General features: G+C 44.4%; 1 protein-coding gene across 8 annotated transcripts in view; it reads left to right on the top strand.

The window, feature by feature from the left end:
- The window catches only part of RBFOX2 (RNA binding fox-1 homolog 2), a 171,731-nt gene extending 149,927 nt beyond the window's left edge, over positions 1-21,804 (top strand). For 4 of the 8 annotated variants that reach the window (XM_014256621.2, XM_014256625.2, XM_014256623.2 and 1 more), the window contains 5 exons: positions 173-305; positions 8,240-8,282; positions 13,266-13,354; positions 14,279-14,351; positions 15,454-21,804. In XM_014256621.2, coding sequence (XP_014112096.2) covers positions 173-305; positions 8,240-8,282; positions 13,266-13,354; positions 14,279-14,351; positions 15,454-15,498 — 383 coding nt within the window. In that variant the 3' untranslated portion in view covers positions 15,499-21,804. Of the gene's footprint in view, positions 1-172; positions 306-5,611; positions 5,652-7,906; positions 8,031-8,239; positions 8,283-10,742; positions 10,820-13,265; positions 13,355-14,278; positions 14,352-15,453 lie in introns of those variants that run through there. The other 4 variants (XM_088055336.1, XR_015772505.1, XR_001331787.2 and 1 more) reach the window with 4 other exon arrangements.
- The last annotated feature ends 1,354 nt before the right edge of the window (positions 21,805-23,158 follow it).

Genomic DNA, 23,158 nt, shown 5'->3' with positions numbered 1-23,158 from the left:
GTGTAGCAGGAAGTATGTATGGGATGCTTGCTGGGTTATAAGCATGTCCCTCTGCAGGACTGATGCCAAATGTCCCACCGCTGTGAAGCTGTTATGTCACTTTGTTTGAAGCAGGTGCTTGTTGGGTCAGAGCTTGAATCCTTTTCACCTTCCACCTTGTCTGTCTTTACAGTTCCAGGCTTCCCCTATCCAACTGCAGCCACCACAGCCGCCGCATTTCGGGGTGCCCATCTGAGGGGCCGAGGAAGGACAGTGTATGGGGCAGTGCGGGCAGTACCTCCCACGGCCATCCCTGCCTACCCAGGGTAAGCACTGGTCACAGGAGCAGAGTGCTCTGCACAACCGTGTCAAATAGCTAATCAGTTAACCAAAAAACCCTAAAATTGTCTGGATGGTGAGAGTCAAGATCTTGCTAGTGCCAGAGCATTCTGCACATGATGGCATCCAGTGGGGGCAAATCTAAATTTTTCTGAGTTAAGTTCTTGACTGAAACAATTTTCAGTACTTGCAACAGCTTAAAGTGCTGATGGGTTCCTTCTCATAATTTCTCAATTTGTCTGTATATGGTATTTTTCATCCATTGACCCAATATGTTATAGTGCTGCTGAGAAGGACACAAAGAGAAGATCTAAAATTCCTGAAAAGGTTCTGCTCTTTGCACTCTATTTGTATTTCCATATTCAGGAATGAGGAATATTATCCATTACCTTCATGCCTCACCATCTGGCAGTAGGACACAGAAGAGCCAGTTACCCACAATGGATTTGCTTTCTTTGTTGGAGACGGTTTAAAAAGGTTTAAAACAAAGATTAATCAAGTCCATTAATTTAAAGCTGGGAGCGTTTGGGATGTAGAGAGAATGATAATGCAATGAAGCAATGGCAAGTTTGTGGCCTTGGCGTTCTTTGCCCTCAGATTTTCACCAGTAATGCAGTGCAGAAAATGCTGTTACAAAGGAGTATTCCACTGTTTAAAAGAACTAGGTCTATATGTGAGTTTTGTTTTGGGTTTTTGTTGGTTTGTTTAAATGTGATGGAATGACAGCTAAATCAGCAAATCCCTTCCAAACTGTCTTTTTTGGTTGTTTCGTTTCTGATTTTGAGGATGCTTTAATCATATTGTCTCTGGAGTTCTATTTGCCATATTTTCCAGGCAATGTTCTCAGAAAGAACAGGAATAGAAATGAATCCTCCAACACAGATGTGGACTGACCCTTCTTTTCCTATACACTAGGCCCAAAAGGGAAGAAAAAAAATCATAAATCTTTTATTAAAAAGGAAAGTGGAATCCATACACATCAATGGAGGGAGCTGGCCTGATATATGCTGGATAAGCTCACAATACCTTCTGTAGCAGATTAAGTGATGAGAGCTACTGTGACCCTTTTAGAGTCTAGTCTGATATTGAAAGTGGAGCTCCAGGAAGCAAGATGCAGTGGTCATGTATCTGTCTAGCTTTCCTCTTTGGCAATTTTGGCAATGTTTGTATTTAATTCACCAGAAGACTTTAAATGAAACCTCATCTAAACATTAGTCTTCTGAACAGTGTTTCTTCTGGGATTTCAAATCCACTTTTTTGCCACCACTCCTAGTTTACATTCTTTATCCTCTAACCATAGCCTCTGACCTGCAACTTGCCTGTCTATTGCTCTAAAAATGGCCCAGTCCTGTTTTACTGGGGAGTGCTCCACAGTGAAACAAAGCAGCGAAGCTCAGCTAAGTGCTGCTGTCTAGCAGAATATGAAATATTTGCACCAGGGGGAGAAGTGTGCTTTTCATCCCTGGGAGTAACAGCTAGAGCATTCCTAGCCAGAGGCTGTCAGGAGTGGGGCACTGGGAAAGCCTTGTCCTTGATGTAAATCCAGCCTGAGTCCCATGTAAAAGGTTTATTTTCATTTGAAATATGGGTCAGGCTCCAATGATTAGCCCTTCCAAATACCATCTTATGTGGTATTACACTGAATTTTTCTCACCCTGCTGACTGATGCCATGTCTTCATGGACAGCATACTACCTAGTAAACATTTACAGGGCAGTAGTAAGCCAGACAGATTCACAGAGGCCCAGAACGGTCCCTAGTCCAAAGCACTGTGATGTAATTAACTACTGCTGTGGTTCTTGTCATCATAGTCTGAATCTCTACAAGATACTTTGTAGAATGGTTTGATTCCTAGTGGAATAATACAACATGTGGTATTCAATTCCATGTTGCAGTAACCTGTAAGACAGCCACCACTCCACGTGGGCACTGTTGACCTCCAAGGGGTCAGGGATGAGCACACGTTCCTGACACCTTGCCCTCCATCGGTTACTTTCTTCCTGGCCAGTGGAAAGATGACACCATAAGATCAGTCAGCAACATGAATGACCAAGACATAGTGAGTAAATGTGGAAGAAGGCAGTAAAGTAAGCTGTAGGTTAACTCAAACCTGATAGAAGGAATTGGTTTTCACAAACCTCAGTGTTGTTTAAGTTACAAACTTAATGGTATCACAGCATTTGAGAGCTTAGCAAAAATAAAAAAATACAGATGTAGATTAATAAAAGCTCGTTGGTATTGCCATACTGGATCAGACCCGAGCGCCATCCAGGTTAGAGTAAGTTTTGACAGTGTCAAGTGCTAAACCAGAGGAAGGTGCAAGAAATCATAATTCCCAATAGTTTTAATATTTATTTTGACAACTCAGGATTTGCTAATGCTTATGTGGAATGCCCATACTTATGTATGGCCATGGTTGTTTATCCAGAGAATGTTTTTGATACTTCAGAAAGCAATTTTTTAGACTGTTGGAGGTGATGTTAGATAGTCACCTATACCTGACTTTGAATACTAATGCAACCTTCAGTTTTATCTGAGGTGCCACTTGGTAGAAATAAGGAGACATTATAAATTCTGATATATAACATGAGTAAAAACTGTACTAGAATATTGCCCTGATTTATAGCAGCCACGCTTTTTAAATGAGAATGCTAACAAATAACACTTCAGACCAAAAGCTGTAAGAATCTAGACAGTCTGAAAAAAACCTGCTGTAAAACTCTCAAAGCTAAATAAGCTTGATAAATATTATTTCTCAAACTATAGGTTAGTCATTGACATGTGCATGGTCGTTAGGTACCTGTGTGAGGAATAGACTTGCCATAGTAAAGAATAATTCAGTCTAGGAGTTTAAATATATACGAGATTCACTGATTGAAGCCAAAGAAGATAGAAGACTAGATACAGGGCAACAAATAGCTTTGAGGGTTTGAAGTGGTTTTTTGTTCCTTTTACAGCAGTCAGCTGTTGGTACACCTAAATGATATGCTGGCTTCTTTAGAAAAACAGCCTATTTCTTTGTCCCTTGGATATGTATTAGCTCAGCTAGTAGGCTTTTTACAGATTGCACCAAGATTTGACTGGCTGCCAGACTGTTTTTTACTTCTGGTCAAGCTGCATAACCAGAATGTGGCCCTCAGATGAAGGAATTCTCTCAGTTTTTTCTAGCATTAAGAATCACAGATACGGATATTTTACCATATAAATAAACCTTGCTAAATTTCAGCCCTGGAAGTTGATATCAGTCAAATCCAAACTAAAAGAGAGATGGAGGATTCACATGTGTTCGGGTGTTTGGATCCAGGAAGCCTTACTCTTACCTGTTATTAGTGTTCCTTGCAGTTTTCTCTGGAGAGCTGATGCTAGCATCTCTTGCTGACAGAAATAGTGGCCTGATCCAATGTGGTAATGCTTATGTTCATCCAACTGATTGTGTTTGGAATAACTGTTAAAACTGCTAACCTGTTCATAAACCAAGTCACTTCCTCTGTCGTGCGTTTGCCTTTCCTGCAGGAGCAGGTGGAGTATCACTGCTAAAACACTCCTGGTCCTAGATAGAGAACCCAGCAATGTAAGTCACTGCCCCAGGAGCCAAACTCTTTGTTATGTGGTTGTAAAAAATTAGCTTCAACAAACATGATCTTATGGCCTGCTTCTCCCTGCTGAAGTGGCTCCCCTCTTCCTCTAACAAGGGTCTCTATCTTCATACCTGCTCCCAGCGCTCTTGGAGACTACAGTAACTTTGTCCATTGGGAATGGAGTGTACTTCTCCTGGGGAAGGCAGCAAGACTAAATTATTCAAGCAGTAGCTAACACTGCAAGATTTTTTTTTTTATTTTTTTTTTGTTTTGTTTTACTTTTTTAGTAATAGCATGCAGAATTTTGGCAAGATCTGCTGGGCTTTTTTTGTGTGTGTGTGCCTTACAATAGGTGGGTGTCTGAGGGTGGCAGGCTCTTGGCAGCATTTCACATTCCATCTGATGAGTAAAAAATGATAGTCAAAAGAATAGCTAGTGTTCCATACCTTCTTTTTCCTTTATGCTATGGGTAAGTCATGCACATCAGATCCATGAGCATCACAGATGGTGGGGTTAATGCTTTTTAAAGCCTTGAGCAAGTTTGTGTGGAGCTCTTCAGAGGACAAAGCTGGAGGAAATTCCTCAGTATGTGAAGCACATGCTGAACTCAAATGGGTGGGGGGCATCCCCTCTCTTCCTTCCTCATCCTTCCCCAACCCCTGTCCCCAGAGTGAGCTGTGTAGTCTTAAGCTAGTGAATGCTCTGGTAAGAGCAGCTATTTGGGAACCCCAGGCTCTGTTTAACAGTTCTTGTGCTTGAAGTTCTGAGAGAAACAAAACTATGGCTTAAAGCAGAAAAAGCACCATCCCATGGAAACCCTTCCAGTTGCTCCTCTCTGCTATGGAATAAGTCATTACTACCAGGGACTCCCACTGCACCTTTCAATTTTCGGATCTTGGACCAGTCACCTAACCTTTTTAGCTCATTATCTCTGCTTGTGAAAGCAATGCATTGTGGGTATTTTTGGTTTTTTCTTTTCAATTACATTTCTCTGTGTTTACTTTGATCAGAATTGATTGACTTGTTTTCCTGAGGTGTTGCATCGGTTCTTTAAGATGCTGAATAATAATACTTTGCATGCTTGTGTGATCAGCCAAATCTTATCGCATGTCTAATGTGCAGGGTAAAAGCAGGTGATGTATGGATGTCAGAAACAAAATTCATGCAGCCCTGTGAAGCCTGAGAAATGTAATCAGGCACAAGTCTCTGAACCACACTTCCTGACGTAGGTGACTCCAGCCCCTGTGGGATGCCTTCTGTGAGGGGCTCCTCAATTCCACAAGCCCACTTCACGAAGCCAACGTTTCCATGTGTTTTAGGGGGTAACTAAAATCATTCCAGGAGAATAATCACAGTGGAGGTTTCTAAACCCTTGTGTCTCTCTTCAGGACGTCAGATCTTTTTGAGTCAATATTTACTCTACAAGATGGTGGTTCCCCTCCCTCTCTCCTTCGCATACTGTCTCCCCCTCTGCCCACCCCTTCCCCCTTTGCATGCCATGGAAGATGACTTGGAGCCGTGCGTGCGCACACACGTTCTCTCGCTGATTTGCTCCTGCCAAAAGCCCAGGTTGTGGATTCATACATCACCTGCCTGTGTATAACGCATGTGCATGCTGCCGTCCTCAATAACCGGAATGTGTTTTCTGTTCTTTTGTTTTTTGTTTGTTTGTTTTTTTTTGTTTTGTTTTTTTGTTTTTGTGTGGATTTTCTGCAGTGTGGTTTACCAGGACGGATTTTACGGTGCTGACCTCTATGTAAGTACACACACCGGAGCCTTCTTGTCCCCAACCCCTGACAAGCCAGCCTTTTTTTTTGTTTTCTTTTCTTTTTCTTTTGGTTTGTTCGTTTGGTTTGGTTTGGTTTTTTAAATATCATTTACTTTAATTTTCTTCTTCCTTGTGGATATATATATTTATATATTTAGGAATGCAAGCATGCTTCTCTGTCACTGCGCTTGCCCCTGGGTGCAAAACCTAAGCCTTTGGGTTTCCTGATCATTGCCAGGGTCAGTTTATTGGGTGTCCTGTCCCCCACATGCACACTGGTACTAATCAACCTGAGAGATGATTAGCAAATTAAAATTTCTCTCAACACTTCTCTCATTTACATAATTTGGATATAAAAATAACAGGACTGGTTTAGCCTCAGACCTTCCCTTTCCTTCTCCCCATCTTCCCTCCCCTTTCTCTTTCCTCTTGGGGCCCTTTCAGGTTTGATTTGTGCAGCCCACACTACACTGAACAAGTTGTATGTTTTAAAATGTTCATGTGCCACTGGGATGTGGAGATTATCCCTTTGGGGAAGACACTTGGGCTAATTAAAAATGGAGGCTGAAATGCTAGACTGAAAACTGACATCTCATTTTGCTGGTAGGAATGGCACCTAAATAGGCTAGATTCTCTCGCCTCTTCAGGGAATTGTAAAGTACAAATATGTGGAGATGTTCGGTTACGAGAGTCAGCAGCCTCCTCCTGTTTGGGAATTAGCTGTGATCCTACTGGAGACTTTGTCCTGTCATTGTCTTTGTCCTACCCAGTCAGTCTGTATTGCAAATCTCCAGGGTCTCTGTGTGTACATAGGTGGGTTGTGGATGGAGGTGTTTGAACTGGCCAGTGAGAAAAGTGCTTTCCTCTCCAAGGGGAGAGCTGTTGCAGAGCAGGAAAATTGCCTATCAAAATAAAAATGTTCAGGGCCACAACTGCCACTGCAACTCGTGGCCTGCCTGGCTTTATCAAGAGTTCCCAGTTGTGTGGCATTGTAGGTCATAGCTCTCTGGAGCTGGGAAGTTTTGTATAGTTTGGGTAGTGGCACAATTGTCAGCACGAATTTCACATTCCCGTTCCTTTGAAGGTGCTATTCCTGACATTTATAAAGAGGACCCTGGGGTTAGACTCAGGATAATGGATGGAACTAGCTTTTGGATTGTGTTGGCTTATATGGAGGATCAAGTTCTGGACAGGTGCTTTTTCCAGCCTAGGTACAGCAGTTGGAAGATGTGCTGTCTGAGATAGAGAGAACTGTGTGCATTTCTTCACTCTTCCATATACTATCGTGTGTGCAGTCCTTTAAAGATTGATCTGCCTAGTCAAGTGTTTCTTTATAAAGCTGTGTCAAGGACTACAGAAGGTTCTGCATTTTCCTGCCTCCCTCCTAAAACACTACCTTTACATACACTGACTTTGCTATGGCAAGTAACCAAGAAAATGAGTGGTGCTTAGTGCCTCTTCCCACAGAGTGTGGCATATAAAAGGCTGCCATGTTGAAAGGGAAGACCAGGGTTACTCCTTATTTCTTTTGAGAAAGCTCCTTCAGAGCTCTTGTTGGAGAGGAGAGGCTTATTTAACATGTAAGGACAGAAGCTTTAGCAGTGATGAACACCCATAACCACTTGGTGCTGCAGAGCAGTACCACCATGTAACACAAAGCCAAGCTCCCAGGTCAGGTTATAGAACCACTAGGTGGATTTCTGGTGACTTTGCTGTTGGTTGCAGTGTTGTCACTGTCAGAAAGCAGGATGATAGAAGAGAGGACTGCATCTAAGTAGATGGTGGTGCTTTTTCCTATGTTATTGCTGGCCAGAGCCCTCCAATGGAGCTCAGGAAAAAGTTGTTATCCAAACTTGAAATTGCCCTTCCAAATAATTTGCTTGGCACAGGTGGAGTGACTTCAGTGTCTCTGTGTCTCGCTGATTTGTTGTGCTTTTCACCGAAGTGCTTCCATCCCTCTGGTTGCTGTGATAGGTTTATCCAGGTTCTGGAAGGTATGGCAGAGGATACTTCATTTAGGACTGGGGGGAAGTTAAATTGAGGTTCTCTTAAGATTTCTGAGTCCATAGGGTTGTGGAAAGAAGCTGAGCTGGCAGGGTGTGGTTAATGATAGGCAAGGTGAAAGGGAAGTGTCCCAAGTTTGGGCTGCTTTTTCTGCATATATGCTATGCACCGATTTCTCATTTTCCTCCTCCTCCTTTTCCTCACTCCTTTTTTCTTTCCTGGGGCAACCATCCTGCTAGCCATTTCTTCTGTGAAGAAGGCATTCCATCTGTTGTTGGATGCGTCCCACTCTGGCAAGACACCTGAATTGATAAAACAACCTGCCCCAGGATGCAGAGGGCTTCATTTCGGATCATAAGAAAGGTTATCTTTCTTCTACAATGGGGTCAATCTGGGTGGTGGGGGGGAAACCCAAACAAACCCACTGGTGCGAAGACTGCTCCTGCCTGTGAAAAGCGTGCTTGCATCCACTGGAAAGAAAAGGCTGGTGAGCCCCGCTGTGGGCTGTTTGTATGATTGTTTCTTTCCACAGCTGTGTTTTTTTGAACTGCTCTTCCTGTGTTCTGTTATAGAATAGTCTTACAGGAACCAATCATTAGCGCTAAAATACCTCAGGTAGGAGTGCCAGTGTGACCTGCCAACCAATCAGATTGTGGATTGCAGTGGAAAAAACTGAATTATACTAACCATTCCAGCACCACATTAGAGATGGGAACAGAGGCTTTTTTAGAGCAGCGCAGACTCACGTGTGAGCCAAGCCCCCGCTGTAGCAGGGTGGCGTGTGTCCAGATTTCATACCAAGTGGCATTTCACTCAAAATAAAAAAACCAAACAAAAACCAACAAAAAAATGAAAACCAACAAAACTTTAATTCAGTGGAAGGGTTAACAAGGTCATGCTTGTCCCATTACCATGTAGAAGCACCTGCTGCAATGGACACTGTTGTCCTGTCACCTCTTCTAATTCATTCATGCTCATTCCTGGTGCACGTATGCCACCCTTCTAATACAGAAATACCAGAAGCGTTTCTAGCCCTTTCTGCTTCTTAGCTTCTGTTATATGGAAGTATGGGGGTGGAGAAGATACATCTGAGAGATAACAAATGAAAGATCCTAGAATTGGCCTCACTGCCTAAACCTGGCAAGCAGTAAAATGTACCTAACTGGTACCATGAGTTACACATTTCTCGGTGGTTATGGACGCACTTGTGTCCTAGCGGCAGAAAGGCTCTTTGGAGTAAAGAGGGCAGTGACATACTTTGTGTGCCCTTCTAAGGCAGGAAGGGAAAAAGAAAAGGGAGGTTTATACCACGCTGGCAAAGTAAGCTGTAGTTTTGGATTTCCTCTTGCTCTTGTTGGATTGATCACCTGATACGGACTTGAAGAGTGGAGGAGAAGATGTACTTGAGCTGTGAACTGCATAAAATGTTAATTTATTTTCATCAATACACTCAGTAATTGGAATGCTGCTTTAGTTGGGATTGCAGCTTCCTGTATATATGTTGTTTTTCCATGTTTGTCTTATTTGAGAAAACATAATACTGAAAAAGCTGCCATCTAATGTTAAAGAAGGAATTTAAAAGAAAATATTGCTTTGTTGATGAGCCAAGGACAATAACATCACAGAAGAGTCATTTTAAATTTGGGCATTTGTTCATACCCAAGCAATACAGCTATTTGACAGCTCAGGTCTGTAGGCTCAAGCACTACATGGGGGGAAGGGATCCAGCATAGCCCCAGCAAGACTGGAAGGCCAGATAGAGAAAAAGAACTTGAATCAAGATAAGCAGCATTTAGCCTGGTGTTCATTTCTCTCACATGCTCCCAAGACAATCCAAAAGCCTGTACCAAAAAGGGCTAATCTTGATTTACACAGTCCTTTTGGTTGTTTTTAATGCCCATTAAAAATGCATAAGCATTCTCAGTAGTTCCCATTTCCTTATGGAGGCAGTAATTAAACTGTCCAATTGATAGAAACGTCTCTGACATAACATCTTCGCAAGAAGCTCAGCCACACTTACTACTTTTGAGATGAGACTAGAGATTTTAAAAAACTGAACCTGTATGGGTAACCTGTCCCTGTGGAATCAAATAGATGGAGTGGGAGTTTGCATGGCTGTCCTGAGTTTCAGGCACTATGCCACTCAGTGTTTTTTTCTGTTGCAGTTTGGCTGTGGCACTGAAGGAATGTGTTGAAGCTGGCAAGGGCTGTTTTTCTTTTTTTTTCTTTTTTCTTTTTCCCTTTTTTTTTCTTTTTACTTTTTTCTTTTTTTTTTTTAAATAATTATTTCTTTCATTTGGGAACACATTTTTTCCTCTTTGTTGCTGTGGTTGCAGATGCTCTATGCTGTTATAATTTATATTTACTGGAGTACCTGAAGTGGGTGGCACCAGAAATCACTAAGGGTCGTAGGACCCTGCAGCTGACCTTGCAGATGAGCTCTGCATATCAGTTACAAGTTTTGTGTAAACAGGAACAGTAGGAGAAAATATCTGGTGCATTGGACGAGCTGAACAGGCTTTAGATGCATTTATTGAATTATATAAGTGGATCCTGGTTTATGGAGAACAGGAACATCAGCTGGGTAAGGCAACCTGTACTGTGTCTGCTCTGTATTGTCCCAGAGCTTGATGAAAGGATTTATGAGAAAACAAAGTGTAGTTGCAACAGTTCTTCCTCTTTCCTTCACTCTATTTTGGTGTGTTTGGACCTGCTGATCATGCTAAATACATCCCCGTCTCAGAAATCTCCCAGCTGTCCACACTCATTGCTCCTATGACAAGAATGCACCATGGCCATTATGATCCCCATTTTTGGTTTTATTTGAAGTACACATAAGTAGACTTTGCAGATTGCTTTGAAATGAGCAGCTCTGCCTGTACGTGTGTACCTCTATCCTGAGATTTATTTTTTTTTCCTTTTTAAAATACCAGTAGCTTCAATTTTGCATCAGTGCATGGTTAAAAAGCAATACACGTCAGCTATTTCTTAACTTCATTTCTCCAATGAATTATTTCTCCTGTTTTGTTTTGTTTTTTGTTTTCTTTTTTTTTTTTTTGTTTGTTTGTTGTGCAGTTGACTGAAGAAATGTTAACATCCCGCTCTAAATCTCTCAGTGGAGTCTCTGTTCCCTTCTCTGATATAACAGATGGGTTATTGCTTGTTATAATTATTAACATTGTGGTGTGGGACAGGGCTAGGGTGGGAGCCATTCTGGGGGGCGAGGGCGGGGTGCTGCGGGAGTCGTTAAGGTTGGAATGTTAACTCCAGTGGTGACTGACTGTTTCCGTAATAGCAGGTTGTTGTGGCTGCACGCTCTAGTACTTGAGGCTGTGTACTTCACTGAGCTTGTGGTAGAGCCTAGGGCGAACTGCTGTCCCAAGAGAATGCTGGGATGGATAGAACTAGCCAATATGAGTCTGAACGTGGTGACTTTGCTGGTTGTTCTAGCTCCAGATGTCAGCATGCTTAGTTTTTAATTTTAATTAATAAATGTTACTCCATTCCCCCTCCCACACCTGATTCCAACCCTTCTTTTCTTCTTTTTTATTTTTGTTTTTTTGGTTTGGTTTGGTTCGGTTCTGTTTCATTTTCCTTTATGAGACACATGAGTTAAAAGATAATTCTATGATAAGCCTTTTTGGTTTCAAACTGCATCTTGCTGTCATGTTCAGAGTATGTGCCAGGCACGTTTGAAGCGGCTTCTGGTCTGAAATGTGACTGGCAAGTGTGGAAGTGTGGGGCAGAGTGGGCATCAAGGGTGCATGCTGAGGCCAGCTGCCCCTGCAGAGGGTGGTGCCTGGAGAAAATGCCTCCTACACTGTGCCCAAGTGACAGACCAAGGGTTCAGGAAGCTCATAGCCTGAGGGGAATACTACAGTGGCATTCATACAAAGCTTTGTCTTAATTTGGTGAGGTTAATTAAGGTTGGATTTGGATTAAGGCTGCACCTCGTTCCTCTTGCCTCTGTCATGTTTTACAGGGTGGTGCAATGATAGCATGGCAAAACCAAGCTAACATCCCCAAAGCATCAATCCAAAATGCAGGATTTGAAACACCTAGGTGAGATTAAAAGACCTAAACTGTAACATGACATTTTTCCAAGCCATGCAGTGATGTTTCACAGGTGTAGATCTGTGTTGCTTTTTCTCCTGTTAAGTAGAAGATTGAAGAGGCTGCAAATCCACAAATCCCTTTTCTCTGGAGTAGAAAAGGGTCTGCAAACGTGTTTTGGATAGCACGTTAGCCTTCAGGGCTAATGCAGCCATACCAAAGAAGCCAATATTAATTTAAAATCATTATTTCTAATTTAAAAGCTACCCAGGTCCAGATTGAGCACTATTTAGCAAAGACACAGTTCTGTAGTGGAGCTGATCTTGTACTCTTAGTTACATGTATGTAAAAGATATATAGCGAAGAAGTAGTAGAGGTATATTGAGCTGATTCTGGAGGTGAAGAGCATAACTCTGCCTTCCAGTCCTTCAATCCCTAAAATGTCAGTTGGAAGAAAAAAAGGAAAAAAAAAAAAAAGCCAGAAACGATCTGGAATTTTCCGATGTCTTTTTATGGCTCATTGTGTTTCTAGAAAGTCAGAACCATGGTTCATTTACCAAGCCTTCACCCCCAAGTTAAAAAAAAAAAGTGTTCAGAAATACAATAAAGATATAACCAGGGCTTCAGAGCCCCCTTTGCTGCCTGCTATGCCACTTTTGTCCCTCATCTGAAAGGTGGCTGGCCTTGGTCTTCCAGTACTTCAGGTCTTGCTCTGTCCCAAGAACTCCTTGTAGGAGTTCCAAGAGGAGATTCACAGGTCTTCTCTGAGTCAGAATTCACATTTTGACAACACAGCTGTTAAGTACATTTTTAGTAACTACCTCTGATCACCTTTGCTACAGGTGTGTAGCATGGGCAGAAATACAGCAGCAGAACAGACTGTTCTGGCATAATTTCCCTTGACCTGTTTCCTTCTTATATGGAGAGGGAGGGGAGAACAGTCTGGTTGGCCTCAATATTGGTTTGCTTGTTGACAGCCCTTAATCCACCAGGGACTGTCTTCTCTGACCATCTTTTCCTGATTGCTTTTCACCTTCTCTGGCTATTGATACTTCTGCACATGTGGACCCAATTAAATTCTAGCCCTTTGGGTTTTCCTGGCTGTAGAAACGAGAGGGTAAGAAAAACAAAAACAGTAAGTAGGAATTTCTCTTTCTATTTAATATACTTCACAGAAAGTGTCCACCTCTGATTTCCCCTCCTTTAAGAGGAGGGAGCTGTAAAAATTAACTTGCATGCAAGATTCTGGGTCTTTCCATTTTCTCCATGCCAAATTGCATTTTCTGTAGGGTTGTAACAATTCTCAGCCTTCCTTTAGTGCATTCCCTTTGCTAAAGAGGATAATAGAAGGGCCTCCCTGGTCCCTCTAAGAAAAGGAATATACACGAGTTAATGGGTGATGCTTGCAAGAGACATGACATGGGAGCTGATGCAGTTTGAAACACTTCCTCTCCTTGTGATGTGTGTGACTCTTTTTTTAGTTTTTTTTTATGCTCTGCATGGGTGGACAGGTATCTGTAAAGTCAGTTCTCTTCTCTCCTGCAGGGTGGATACGCAGCCTACAGATATGCACAGCCTGCTACTGCAACAGCAGCCACAGCCGCTGCAGCCGCTGCAGCAGCTTACAGCGATGGGTATGTAAGGGGGAAGTGTCCATGGGGGCTAGCTTGCTGTGCTCAGGGATTCAAGGAGCATTGATCCATCACAGAACTTCTGCTTCTTTCCCCCGTTCCTTTGTCTTACCTGCACTCGCATGCGCGTACATGCATGCACCACCCAACACGGAAGACTTGAATGCACGGTTTGTCTCTGCTCCTGGACAGTATTGCCCTCAGTGTATGTGAGCTGGCACAAATCCTGGCCTCTTCCCTGTCCTTGTGATTCTTCTCTGCACAAAGCAGGCAGTGTGGTTGCGGCCTCAGAGTCGGAGATCTGGCTTTGGGCAGGTTACTTAATCACTGGGTGCGTTTCTCTCCCCATCATAAAGTAAAAACAACTCAGCTCATGCAGTGCTCTAGGATGCTTTAACATGAAGCTCTGAATAGATACAAAGGAATGTCTTCATCAGAGTGCTTGCCTTAAGATTTTTCATTGCCTGTGCAGTGAGGCCATGTTTTAATCCTAGCACATTAAAGTTTATACTCCTCTCATAGTGGAGAATCCCTCACTGCTTTCCATTTAGCAGCTGTTATTGTGCCAGTAGCACCAGTGCCAGCAGTCACTCTCCTCCCTCATTGCATCGCGCAGTTACCCAAAGATAAGGGATGCTCTAGCTGGCATTTCAAAGGTGCTGACCTCTTTCCTGCAGGTCAGGCTCATGGCCTGTGCCACATTCCTCCTGGCAGGCCGTTCTCCAGCCCATCTCATACAATGCATGGCAGCATGCCCATAGGATTTCTCTGCAGAGGAGCTGCCTGCGTGCCTGTGTGTGCATGCATGCATACATGCGTGTGCAAGGGCATGCTGCTGCTTCCATTACCTGTGGTCAGGCAGCTATTTCTCTGCCCCTCCCAAGTGACTTTTTTTTTTCTTCTTATATCTTTTCTCCCTCTCTTCAGTTATGGCAGGGTGTACACAGCAGATCCTTACCATGCCCTTGCCCCTGCCGCTAGCTACGGAGTTGGCGCTGTGGTAAGTGGGATTTTCTTTCTTGTGCTGTTTCTGATTTCCAGCATGGGGAACAGCCACTGGGTATCATGCAATGAAACCTCACCCAGAAGAACTTTTGTTGAGGGAGGAGGTCCTTAGCAGCAGTGCTGGGTTCCCAGTTGTTCCCCATTCATATCTGTGTGTGCACTAAGAAAGGAACCAGGCTATAGGAGACCAGTTATTACTTGGTCTTGCACATCATGTAGTACAATGAAAAATGAAAATGAAAAGCAAACAGAGCTGCCGGGAGCCAGAACACTGTTGGCAAATCAGTAGAACTGTATCGAGGTGATACATAGAGCAAAAATCAGCAATAGAGATTCAGGATACCCTTTCTTGCCATTTTCAGTTCTGGGAAGCAAGGGAATAAGTTGTTCTTGGGACATCTTGCATCAAAGCTGCTTCACTCGGTTCCCTCTTGCACTAGTGGAAGGATGCGGTGTCCTGCCTGCCAGCAGTAGTTATGCAAGGGCAGGATGAGGTATGCTGGCATCGGAGGGGAGTGGAGCAGCTTGCTGAAAACACATGCTTGCCCATCTGCTAGCCACCGCAGTATCTGTGTTGTTGCAAAGGCTGGAATACAAATGTGCTCAGAGAAAAAGACGCCTAAAAATAGATATCTGCAGTGTAGCACCTCCATTTCAGCCTCAGCCCATCATGTGGACTCTCTTTAGGGTCAGTGAGGGAAAAACAGGTAATTCTAGGATACCCAGTCATCATATCTATTTTAGACCTTTACCTTGAGGTGAGGTGAAGAGCATCCTAGAAGTCCTGGTCTCCGCAGTCTATAAAGGCAGCCTGGACAACTGGCTTGAGATTAGGACTGGTGAGTCCCCTCTCTGGTACTGAATTGCCTTCCACCAAGACTTGCCAAACTTCACCTCCAGCTGGCTGGCCATGAGCATGCCCTCCTGAGCCACATCTTTGGTTTTGCAGGCAGAGTTCTCTCTTGCTTCTTAGAGGTGCTGATGGTGGTGGGTCAGTGCCAGGACAGGTCCTTCCAGAAGCATTTGGGTACTGTCCTGGGTATCCCTTCACAGTTCTCCTCCTAACAACCTTTTCTTCTCCCATTTCATTTCCACAGGCGAGTTTATACCGAGGTGGCTACAGCCGATTTGCCCCCTACTGAAGTGACGTGAGCCCCCTGCAAGTGGGAGAGCCCCCCCAGTTCATGAGGCCTGGCTATTGCAATATTTACTAGTAGAGGAACTCTATAGCAAGTCGAGGAGGAAAAAAAAAAAAAACAAAAGAGAAAATACTTTTTTATACCTCACTATGTTCTTTGAATATGTATTTTTTTTTTCCTTTAAATTTCTGCCTTTAATTCTTTTGTTCCAAAGATTGTGCTTTTTTTTTTTGTTTGTTTGTTTGTTTTTTGTTTTCTTTTTTGGGGTTTTTTTAACTGTGGTAAAAATAATGCATTTCCGTGTCTGTATGTTGGTGCATAGCTTATCCTACCAATCACGGAAAAGGCGATTAGCGATAAGGAAAGCTGTTAGAAACTGATATCATGCAATTAATCAGGAACACGCAGACAGAGTTACTTCCCTGGGTCTGGTGCTTGGTGCCTGTGAGACAGGAGGACGTGAGGGAGAAGTCTCCACCTGCTGTGTTTCTGGTCTGCAGAAGGAAGCACTCTTTGGCTGTGGCTGGGACCTGAATGCTGGTGGGAAAAAGTCATTTATGTTTGGAAATGGGGGAAATGCAGAGACTTTCCTTGTTTCTATCACCATCTGACGCGCACAGGTTTGGGACAGTTTCAGCAGTGTCAGAACTTTAGTCTTCGCAAGAGGAGAGTCCCTCAACCTGCCCAAAGACTTCAGCTGTTACCTGCTCTATAGGGGACAAGACTTGGAAAGGAGTTTTTGATGAGGATGATCTTTTCCCCACACACAGAACTTTCATTCGCTGATTTTTGTCCGCTGCAGGTGGCTGTAACTGTCATAGTTTTCATTTCTCCTTTTGAAGATCTTTCTTGTTGTCCTTTTCCTCCCCTTCGTTCCTCGAGGAGTGGCAGATGCAGTGCAGGATCATGCAGAGTACCTCTGTTGCGGACAGCAAGTGACTAAACTTGGGGAGGTGAAGCACCTGCAGCCTTGCAGAGGAAGAAAGCGAGCAGAAGAGTCGAGCATGGTGCACGCTCTGAGGCCCAGCGTGCAAGGGCTCTGCTCCTGTTCATCCTGGGCTGCTTAGGTGCTTCTGCAAGTAATCTGTTTCGAATAATGTGAGTGAGGAAAAGCCAATCACACACAAGCTGCTCGAGGTGAGGGACAAGCATGTGGGTTTGTGTGGAGGAAGAGGATCTTTTATATCTAAATGTGATCCTGAAGTAGTTTTGTATCTGGCAGAAGCAGTTTTTGCAAGCAATGAATTCATAGGAACTTCCTACCACAAGCTATTTCAGGCCCTTCCATAGCTGCATTGGAGCCCCTGGGTTTGTTTTGCCCAGCTTCTCACAGAAAGTTGTGCACCTGGTCTGCTGAGTCCATATAGACACTACATATTAGAAGACTTGGAAGAATAGAAACTACTTACCCGAGGGCTCCACGACTCCAAGACCATCTCCCTTCTGCTCTCACAGACAAAGAATTTGCTGTGTTTCAAAGACAGGACACTTAGATGACTGTGTTCTGTCCTGATGCGGAGTTGCTGCTTTCCAGACCTCCCTGTTCAGCTGCTGGCTCCCAGAGTGCTCCCAGTAATCCCAGTGCTCAGAGGCAGGCTCTAACCGCATGCTGGAGAGCTGCAGAAGTGTAATTGTACCAGGCTGCCTCGACTCCATGGATTGGTGCTGGGGTGAGCCACTGCCTTCAGAAGGGCAGCTTAGAGTATGGATTTGTTGGGGGAGCCTCTCCAGCTCCTGTCGAACACCTGCTTTTCCATCCACCACTGACTCAGAATAGGAAAATTCCTACATTTAACACTAAGCAATGTCACCAAGCAGAGGTCCTGCTCCTGGGGAGGTGTCCTGGTCCAACCACACACAACCACACATTTTTTGCTCTTCCCCAGTGATACATGGAGCCTCTCTGTGCACAGCAGAGTGGAGGTACCTCAAATGGGAAGAATGGGGACACCATTAGTTAAGCCAGAGACCCTGAAGCTATTGTTTTTCTGGAGGAATAGCTAGATAAAGGGGACACCAAACTGCCAGCCTGTTGGGCACTTTTTTTTTGTTTTGGTTTTGTTTTTTTTGTGGTTTTATTGTTGTTTTTTTACTTTTTTTTTTTTCCAAGCCAAAGTTTGGTTTGTTGCTGTTATGACAATTTTTTTGTTGTTTGTATATAAATATTTTAGCTTGAAGATAAGGAGGGGGGAGAACAGGGTGTTGGGGCTTTCACAAAATCTAGGAAATGAGGGAGACTCGGGATGTTTGGGGGTTTTTACTGCCTGAGTTGGGGTAGAAGAGGGAGGACTTGTGGTAGAGATAGTCATATTCAGGTGGAGTTATTTCCACTGCCAAGCAGCCAGGGGACTTGCAGAGCTGGGATGCAGCTTGTTCTCCCCGCTGTGGATGGAGAGCCTGAGCGAGGCCATCCCTTCCCTTCCCACAGGCAGTTCCTCAGGCTGTGAGCCCAGGAGCATCTGCAGAGCCCTGCTGGGGCAGCTGCTCCCCCACTGCCCCTCTCCCACATTCAGTTCAGCTGGTTCTGACTGCAGCTCCTCAAAAGCCGGGTTCTTCCTCCCTGAGTGCCCTCCCCTGCCCTGGCAGTGCCACCTGCAATCCTCCCCTGCCACGTGGCCTCTCTGGGAGTAGGGAGGTAGCCCCATTTCTGCCACCTGGCAGAGTCTATGCATGGCAGCTTCAGCCCGCCCAAGTATATTAGGAATGTGAGGGGTTTAGTGCAGAAGCACCCAACCTTTGGGGGGCTGTGGTCCCCCAATCTCCGAGTAATACCTGTTCTAAGACCATCCAGCCTGATTCCTCCTGTATCTGAGCCTGGCCTGCTCTAGTCCCTCCCTGCCAGGCTCTTCTGGTGCATTAAGCAGCCAGTGTCTCTGTGGCTCCATAGTTAATGCTGCAAGATCCCCTGAGGGAGCTTACTGATAGCCTGGCTTCCTGCTCTCAGCACTGAGCTGCAGAGGGGACACCAGGACACTTGCATGGCTGGTGGCCAGAGGTAGCTCACTGGTTCCAGGTGTCCAAAGCACCAGACTTCCCAAAAACTTGCATGGCAAGGTTTCCTGAGTGAGTGTTGTGCTGTGACAGGAGAGCTCTTCAGCCTTTCTTCCCTGTTGGCAAACAGGGAGCTCCAGTTTCACTCTGATGTGTTATGAGCTGAATAGAGAAACTTCAGAGTAGCCAAGGTGTGGCTATATCCATCCTCTGAAGAAGTGAGGACAAAGCCTATATCTCCCTATGCAAAATTAATTACGTTTAATAAATTGAACTGGGCCCTGGCTTATTAGAATGATGGCAGCTAGTGCTTGTCCATGTGATGGGTCTGCAGTCACAGGTCCCTTGCAAAGCAGGATTTGGCTTTCTGAGGGAAACCGCCCAGGCAGCCTGGCAAATAGCTTGCTGTTTGTTGCCATCTAGTCTGGTGGCATCTGGGACTCCTCTTGATGCAGAGAAAAAAAAATGTATCTTTAAGTGTAGCTGTTTGTACTGTCTTGCAATAGGTTCAGCCAGCACATGATGATGAAATTTTGGTTTGAAGAGTTGGTTTATTTAACATGCTGGTCTGTATTTCCTTGCAGTTACGGTTGTGCTGGTATAAAGTAACTTCTACTGGTATAGCATATTCTCTACTGGGAATAAGTTATATTGATGCCCAGCAAGTTAGCAAACTTGTCCTGGTCCCCACGTGTGGGAGGCTGCACTGCTGGAGGTGGGTTAGCTTTTCCAAGAAAAGCTATGACAGGACCTGGAGGCAATGGGAGCTCAGTATGAGCCTAATATAGTCAGTTTTTCCCGGGTTAAGCAGTGAGGTGGATCCTGTGTCATGAATTTGGATAGACAAAGCCATGTTTAAAGATAGCTGTGGCTTGGCTGTTCCAGTGCCTGAGAGGGAGCAGACTTGCCCAGCAAGGAGCACTGGCTCTGGAGTCTGAGACCTGTGTTTTGGACAGGGCTCTGCCAGTGACCTCTCAAGGGTCCCTGTGAGGCAGTCATGTTGCTACTTTAGACTTCGCTTCCCCGTCCCTAAAGTGAAGCTGAAGTTTATCCCCTGTTCTTACCTGTTTTGAGATCCATGGATGTGAAGTGTACAGCAAGAGCTAAGGAGGGTTTTCTGAGTAGCTAGCTCGAGTGCTGGTTGTGGAACGGTTAATGAAGCCATTTCCCTGCCTGAAAAGAGACACTGGCTGCTGGGCTTTCAATTCCAGCACCCAGAGCTCCATCAGTGGGGAATACAAAGCAGAGCCTCCCAGTTCTACCCATGTTTTTCCCCAGCCCATCCCCATCTGTATCTTCCCATCCTAGCCACGAAGATGGAGGCAAGTGGAAAACAGGTTTGGGGAGCACTTAGGAATTTAATAAAGGGAAACCCAAAAAACAGCTCTGGGGAATGCTTTTGCTCAGTCTAGCTCCAAAGGGAAAGCACACAGGCAGCCTGGCAGAGGGCCTGCTGCCTGTGACCCTCCAGCCTGGCAGGGTGGGGGAATGCTCTCCTTGGTGTAGAGGGGTGATTTTTAAAGTGTTTTACCTGTTTGCACTGTTTTAAAATAGGAGGGGGGGGAACCAACCTAGTGAACAAGATGAACATCCAATGTAAACTTCTTTGTGTTTTTATTTTTGACATGCTCTTGGATAATGTCAAACATTTTGTAGTATACACCAGTGAGACTTGATTCTTTGTTGCATAAAACACTATTTTTGGTGATGTTAATGTCTGAAAAGCCCATTCCCTCCATCCCCACCTTACTGATTGCCCTCTCCACACTCCAACCCCAGTAAACTTCTCTTCTACAATGAAAACTCCAGTCAACAAGGCAAGCAGGAGTCTGATAGCCAGAGCGTGAAATGGGGCCCTTTGCAAGCAGGCTGTGGGGTTTCTGCCTGGTATGCTTTGCTCCAGCCAGGAGTTGTCAGGAGAGCCCCCATCCCTCTGCATTGCCTGCAGCAATGGCAGCCTAAATGGGACTCGGGATGGCCAAGTCCCGTCTCTGTTGCCACTGCTGACCCTGGAAGACAGCTTCTTGCTGGGGCTGCCAGTGCTGCCCATGATTGTCCTCTTGGGGCCATGGGCTGCAGCTGGCCCAGGCTTGTGCAGGAGACGGGCTTCCCATGCTGCCTCTCGACTCGTGGTAGAGCAGGAATGCATCAGCCAAAAACCTTGCCTGATTTCACCAGGAGATTGCTGGTGTGTAAAGCCGTCCACCAAGATACTCATTTGGCTGGCAGTCAGAGTCAGCAAAATGCCCATTAATCTTAGGAATGTTTATTCTTTTTAAAATTTTTTTGATGTTCTGAAGTGGGTCAATAAATCTCTTGCCAGATTCCCAGTTCTCTGCTGGTGGAAGGGCTTGTTGCTTCCCTGAGGAGTAAATTTCTTACAGAAATCAGGCCTCCCACATTAATAGTCTCAGTTCTGGTCATGTTTTTCTATTTTTTTCTGTTCACAGTATTTTGTGTGTGCGAGTGTTGTAGTTTTGGCAGCACAGTTTGGCTGCATTATCAAGTGACAAAATCATCCTCTTTTACCCCAGGGGATACAATTTGGTTTTGTTTTCTTTCCTTGATTTTTTTTGTTTTGTTTGTTTGGGGGTTTTTGTTAGGCTTTGTTTGGTTTTTGGTTTTGTTTTTTTTTTTTAGCTTGGTTTTTTTTTTTAATATGGTAAATCCTGCTTGTAAATAGCTGGAGCTAAAACCTGGGGCTGATAGCAAATGAGAACCAGGGCTGTAGATCAATACGGAGCTGGTGGAGTATTTTACTGACCTCACAGGCCGATCTCTTTGAGACTTGGAGATTTTCAGTGCGAGGCTGAGATGCCGCAGCACCTCCAGTGGCAGCGACAGACTTGCCCCTTCTCGCAGTCTCCCCAGCACCTCCCATTGCCAGGTACCGCCGGGGAGCAGGACGTGTCCGAGTGGGACACGTTCCCTTCCCCTGGATCATTTCCTAGGACGCCCGAGCCGCTTGCCCAGGGTCCCATTTCCCTGCTGACTCTGGAGAAGCAGTATCTGCATCCCAGGGCTTTGTGACAGCCTTTAACTTCCCGCCCTCCCTCGTTAAGTATCATATTGTATAGTAGCTTTCAGACCATACAGTATTCATTGGGTTATTCCTATTATTATCAAGTAGCTGGAATTGTGAAGGTTGGAGTAGTTAGATCTTTAGCTTTTATTCCTTTTTTTTGTATTACTATCCATGTGTATAAATTATTGATCATGTTGCTGGCTTTTATAAACTCTAAGCAAGGGGGGAAACCCTTCCTAACCCTTTGCAAATGGTAATGAAGCACTGTTTTTAAATAAAAGAGAGAAACACCAGTCTGCTGGCTCCTCTGTGTTGTCTGTTTTTCAGCACATCTGGAAGAATTTCGCTGGTGCATCACCCTGACAGGTAAAATGCAAAGAAGGGAAGCTGGTGTGAGCTGGGAGATTGGATCTTCTTAACAGTGATAAAGAGTGAAGCCTTGGCAAGTCACACTGGCAAGATCTCAGCCCCATCTGTTCCTATACCAGCCTCTCAGAAAATCCACACCTTTCCCTGCCATTGTATCCCACTGCTGCTTATTGGCAGAAAAGGGCCAATTGTTTGGTATTTGATAAGAAGCTCTTTTTTTTCTTTTCCTTTTTTTATTTTTTTTTTTTTAAGCCTAGTTGGTGTTTGAGTCTGTGGAAGGAGAGAACCATTTCAAATTACGGTATCAGCATCTCCTTTAGCGCCTGTGTGGCCAACCTCGCTCCCTCTGTGATAGCACAGGTTTAATAGTTAACACACACAACTGGAAGCTGGGGTTCCTGTGTCAGTGTAAATTTCCTCTGGGAGTTTGGACACGTCTTTTAATCACTGTTGTCCTGCCTGTAAAAGGAGTATTGCTGCAGACAAGCAGAAATTCATTCACATTCTGTGTAGTACTTACAAATCCTCCAGTGAAAGATGACATGCAAATATAGATCTGTGTAATCAGGTGCCTTTTAAACTGAAATGATCCTAAAAATAGCAAATAATAAATCCCTGTGACTAATTGGAAGTGATTATTGAAACAATAACTGAGCAAAATGATGATACAGTCAAATATGCCTAGTACAGTTGAGACTGGTGTTTTAATTGCTTTTGGAAATGCAAGGTACCAGGAACAAAAGGGGTGGGATAAGGTATTTCCCTGGGCAGTAGGATTGTCGATTACGATGCAGGAAGGTGTGCGAGCTCCTTAAGCATTCCTTCCCAGTATTTACCAATGATATGTTCCTGTCAGATGATCCTCATTTCATTCTAACAATAACTCAAGAGGATGTTCAACAGTGACTGCTAAAATTAGATGCTTGGAAATCAGGGCTGAATAATTGTTGAAGAAAAGCTGGTTAAGGGATTCTGCATCAGTGGAACTGGGAAAGGTCTTGAAAGGAAGCTCTGCCGTGCTGGGATAAAGGTATTGCAGAGGGAGGCTCCAGAGGCGCAGCAAAGGAGCTCTGGGTTTTCCAGCTGACCCTCATTTCAAGGCAAAGCTGTAAAATGGCTGATCCTGGAATTCACTAATTAGTCAGTAAAAGTGTTGTAATATTCAACATTGCTCAATGTGCTTTATCCAGAGTAGAGCTCACCAAAGGAAGCAGAGGTTCTTTGCACTGCAAGCTGGCTGAGGAAGCAAACACAGCTGATTTAATACATCCCCCTTTC

The sequence above is a fragment of the Pseudopodoces humilis genome, chromosome 5 (assembly GCF_049639895.1).
Source record: "Pseudopodoces humilis isolate 2021_Gansu_Grassland_sample_001 chromosome 5, ASM4963989v1, whole genome shotgun sequence".
Classification (NCBI taxonomy): domain Eukaryota; kingdom Metazoa; phylum Chordata; class Aves; order Passeriformes; family Paridae; genus Pseudopodoces; species Pseudopodoces humilis.
This window is presented reverse-complemented; position numbering and strand designations above follow the sequence as displayed.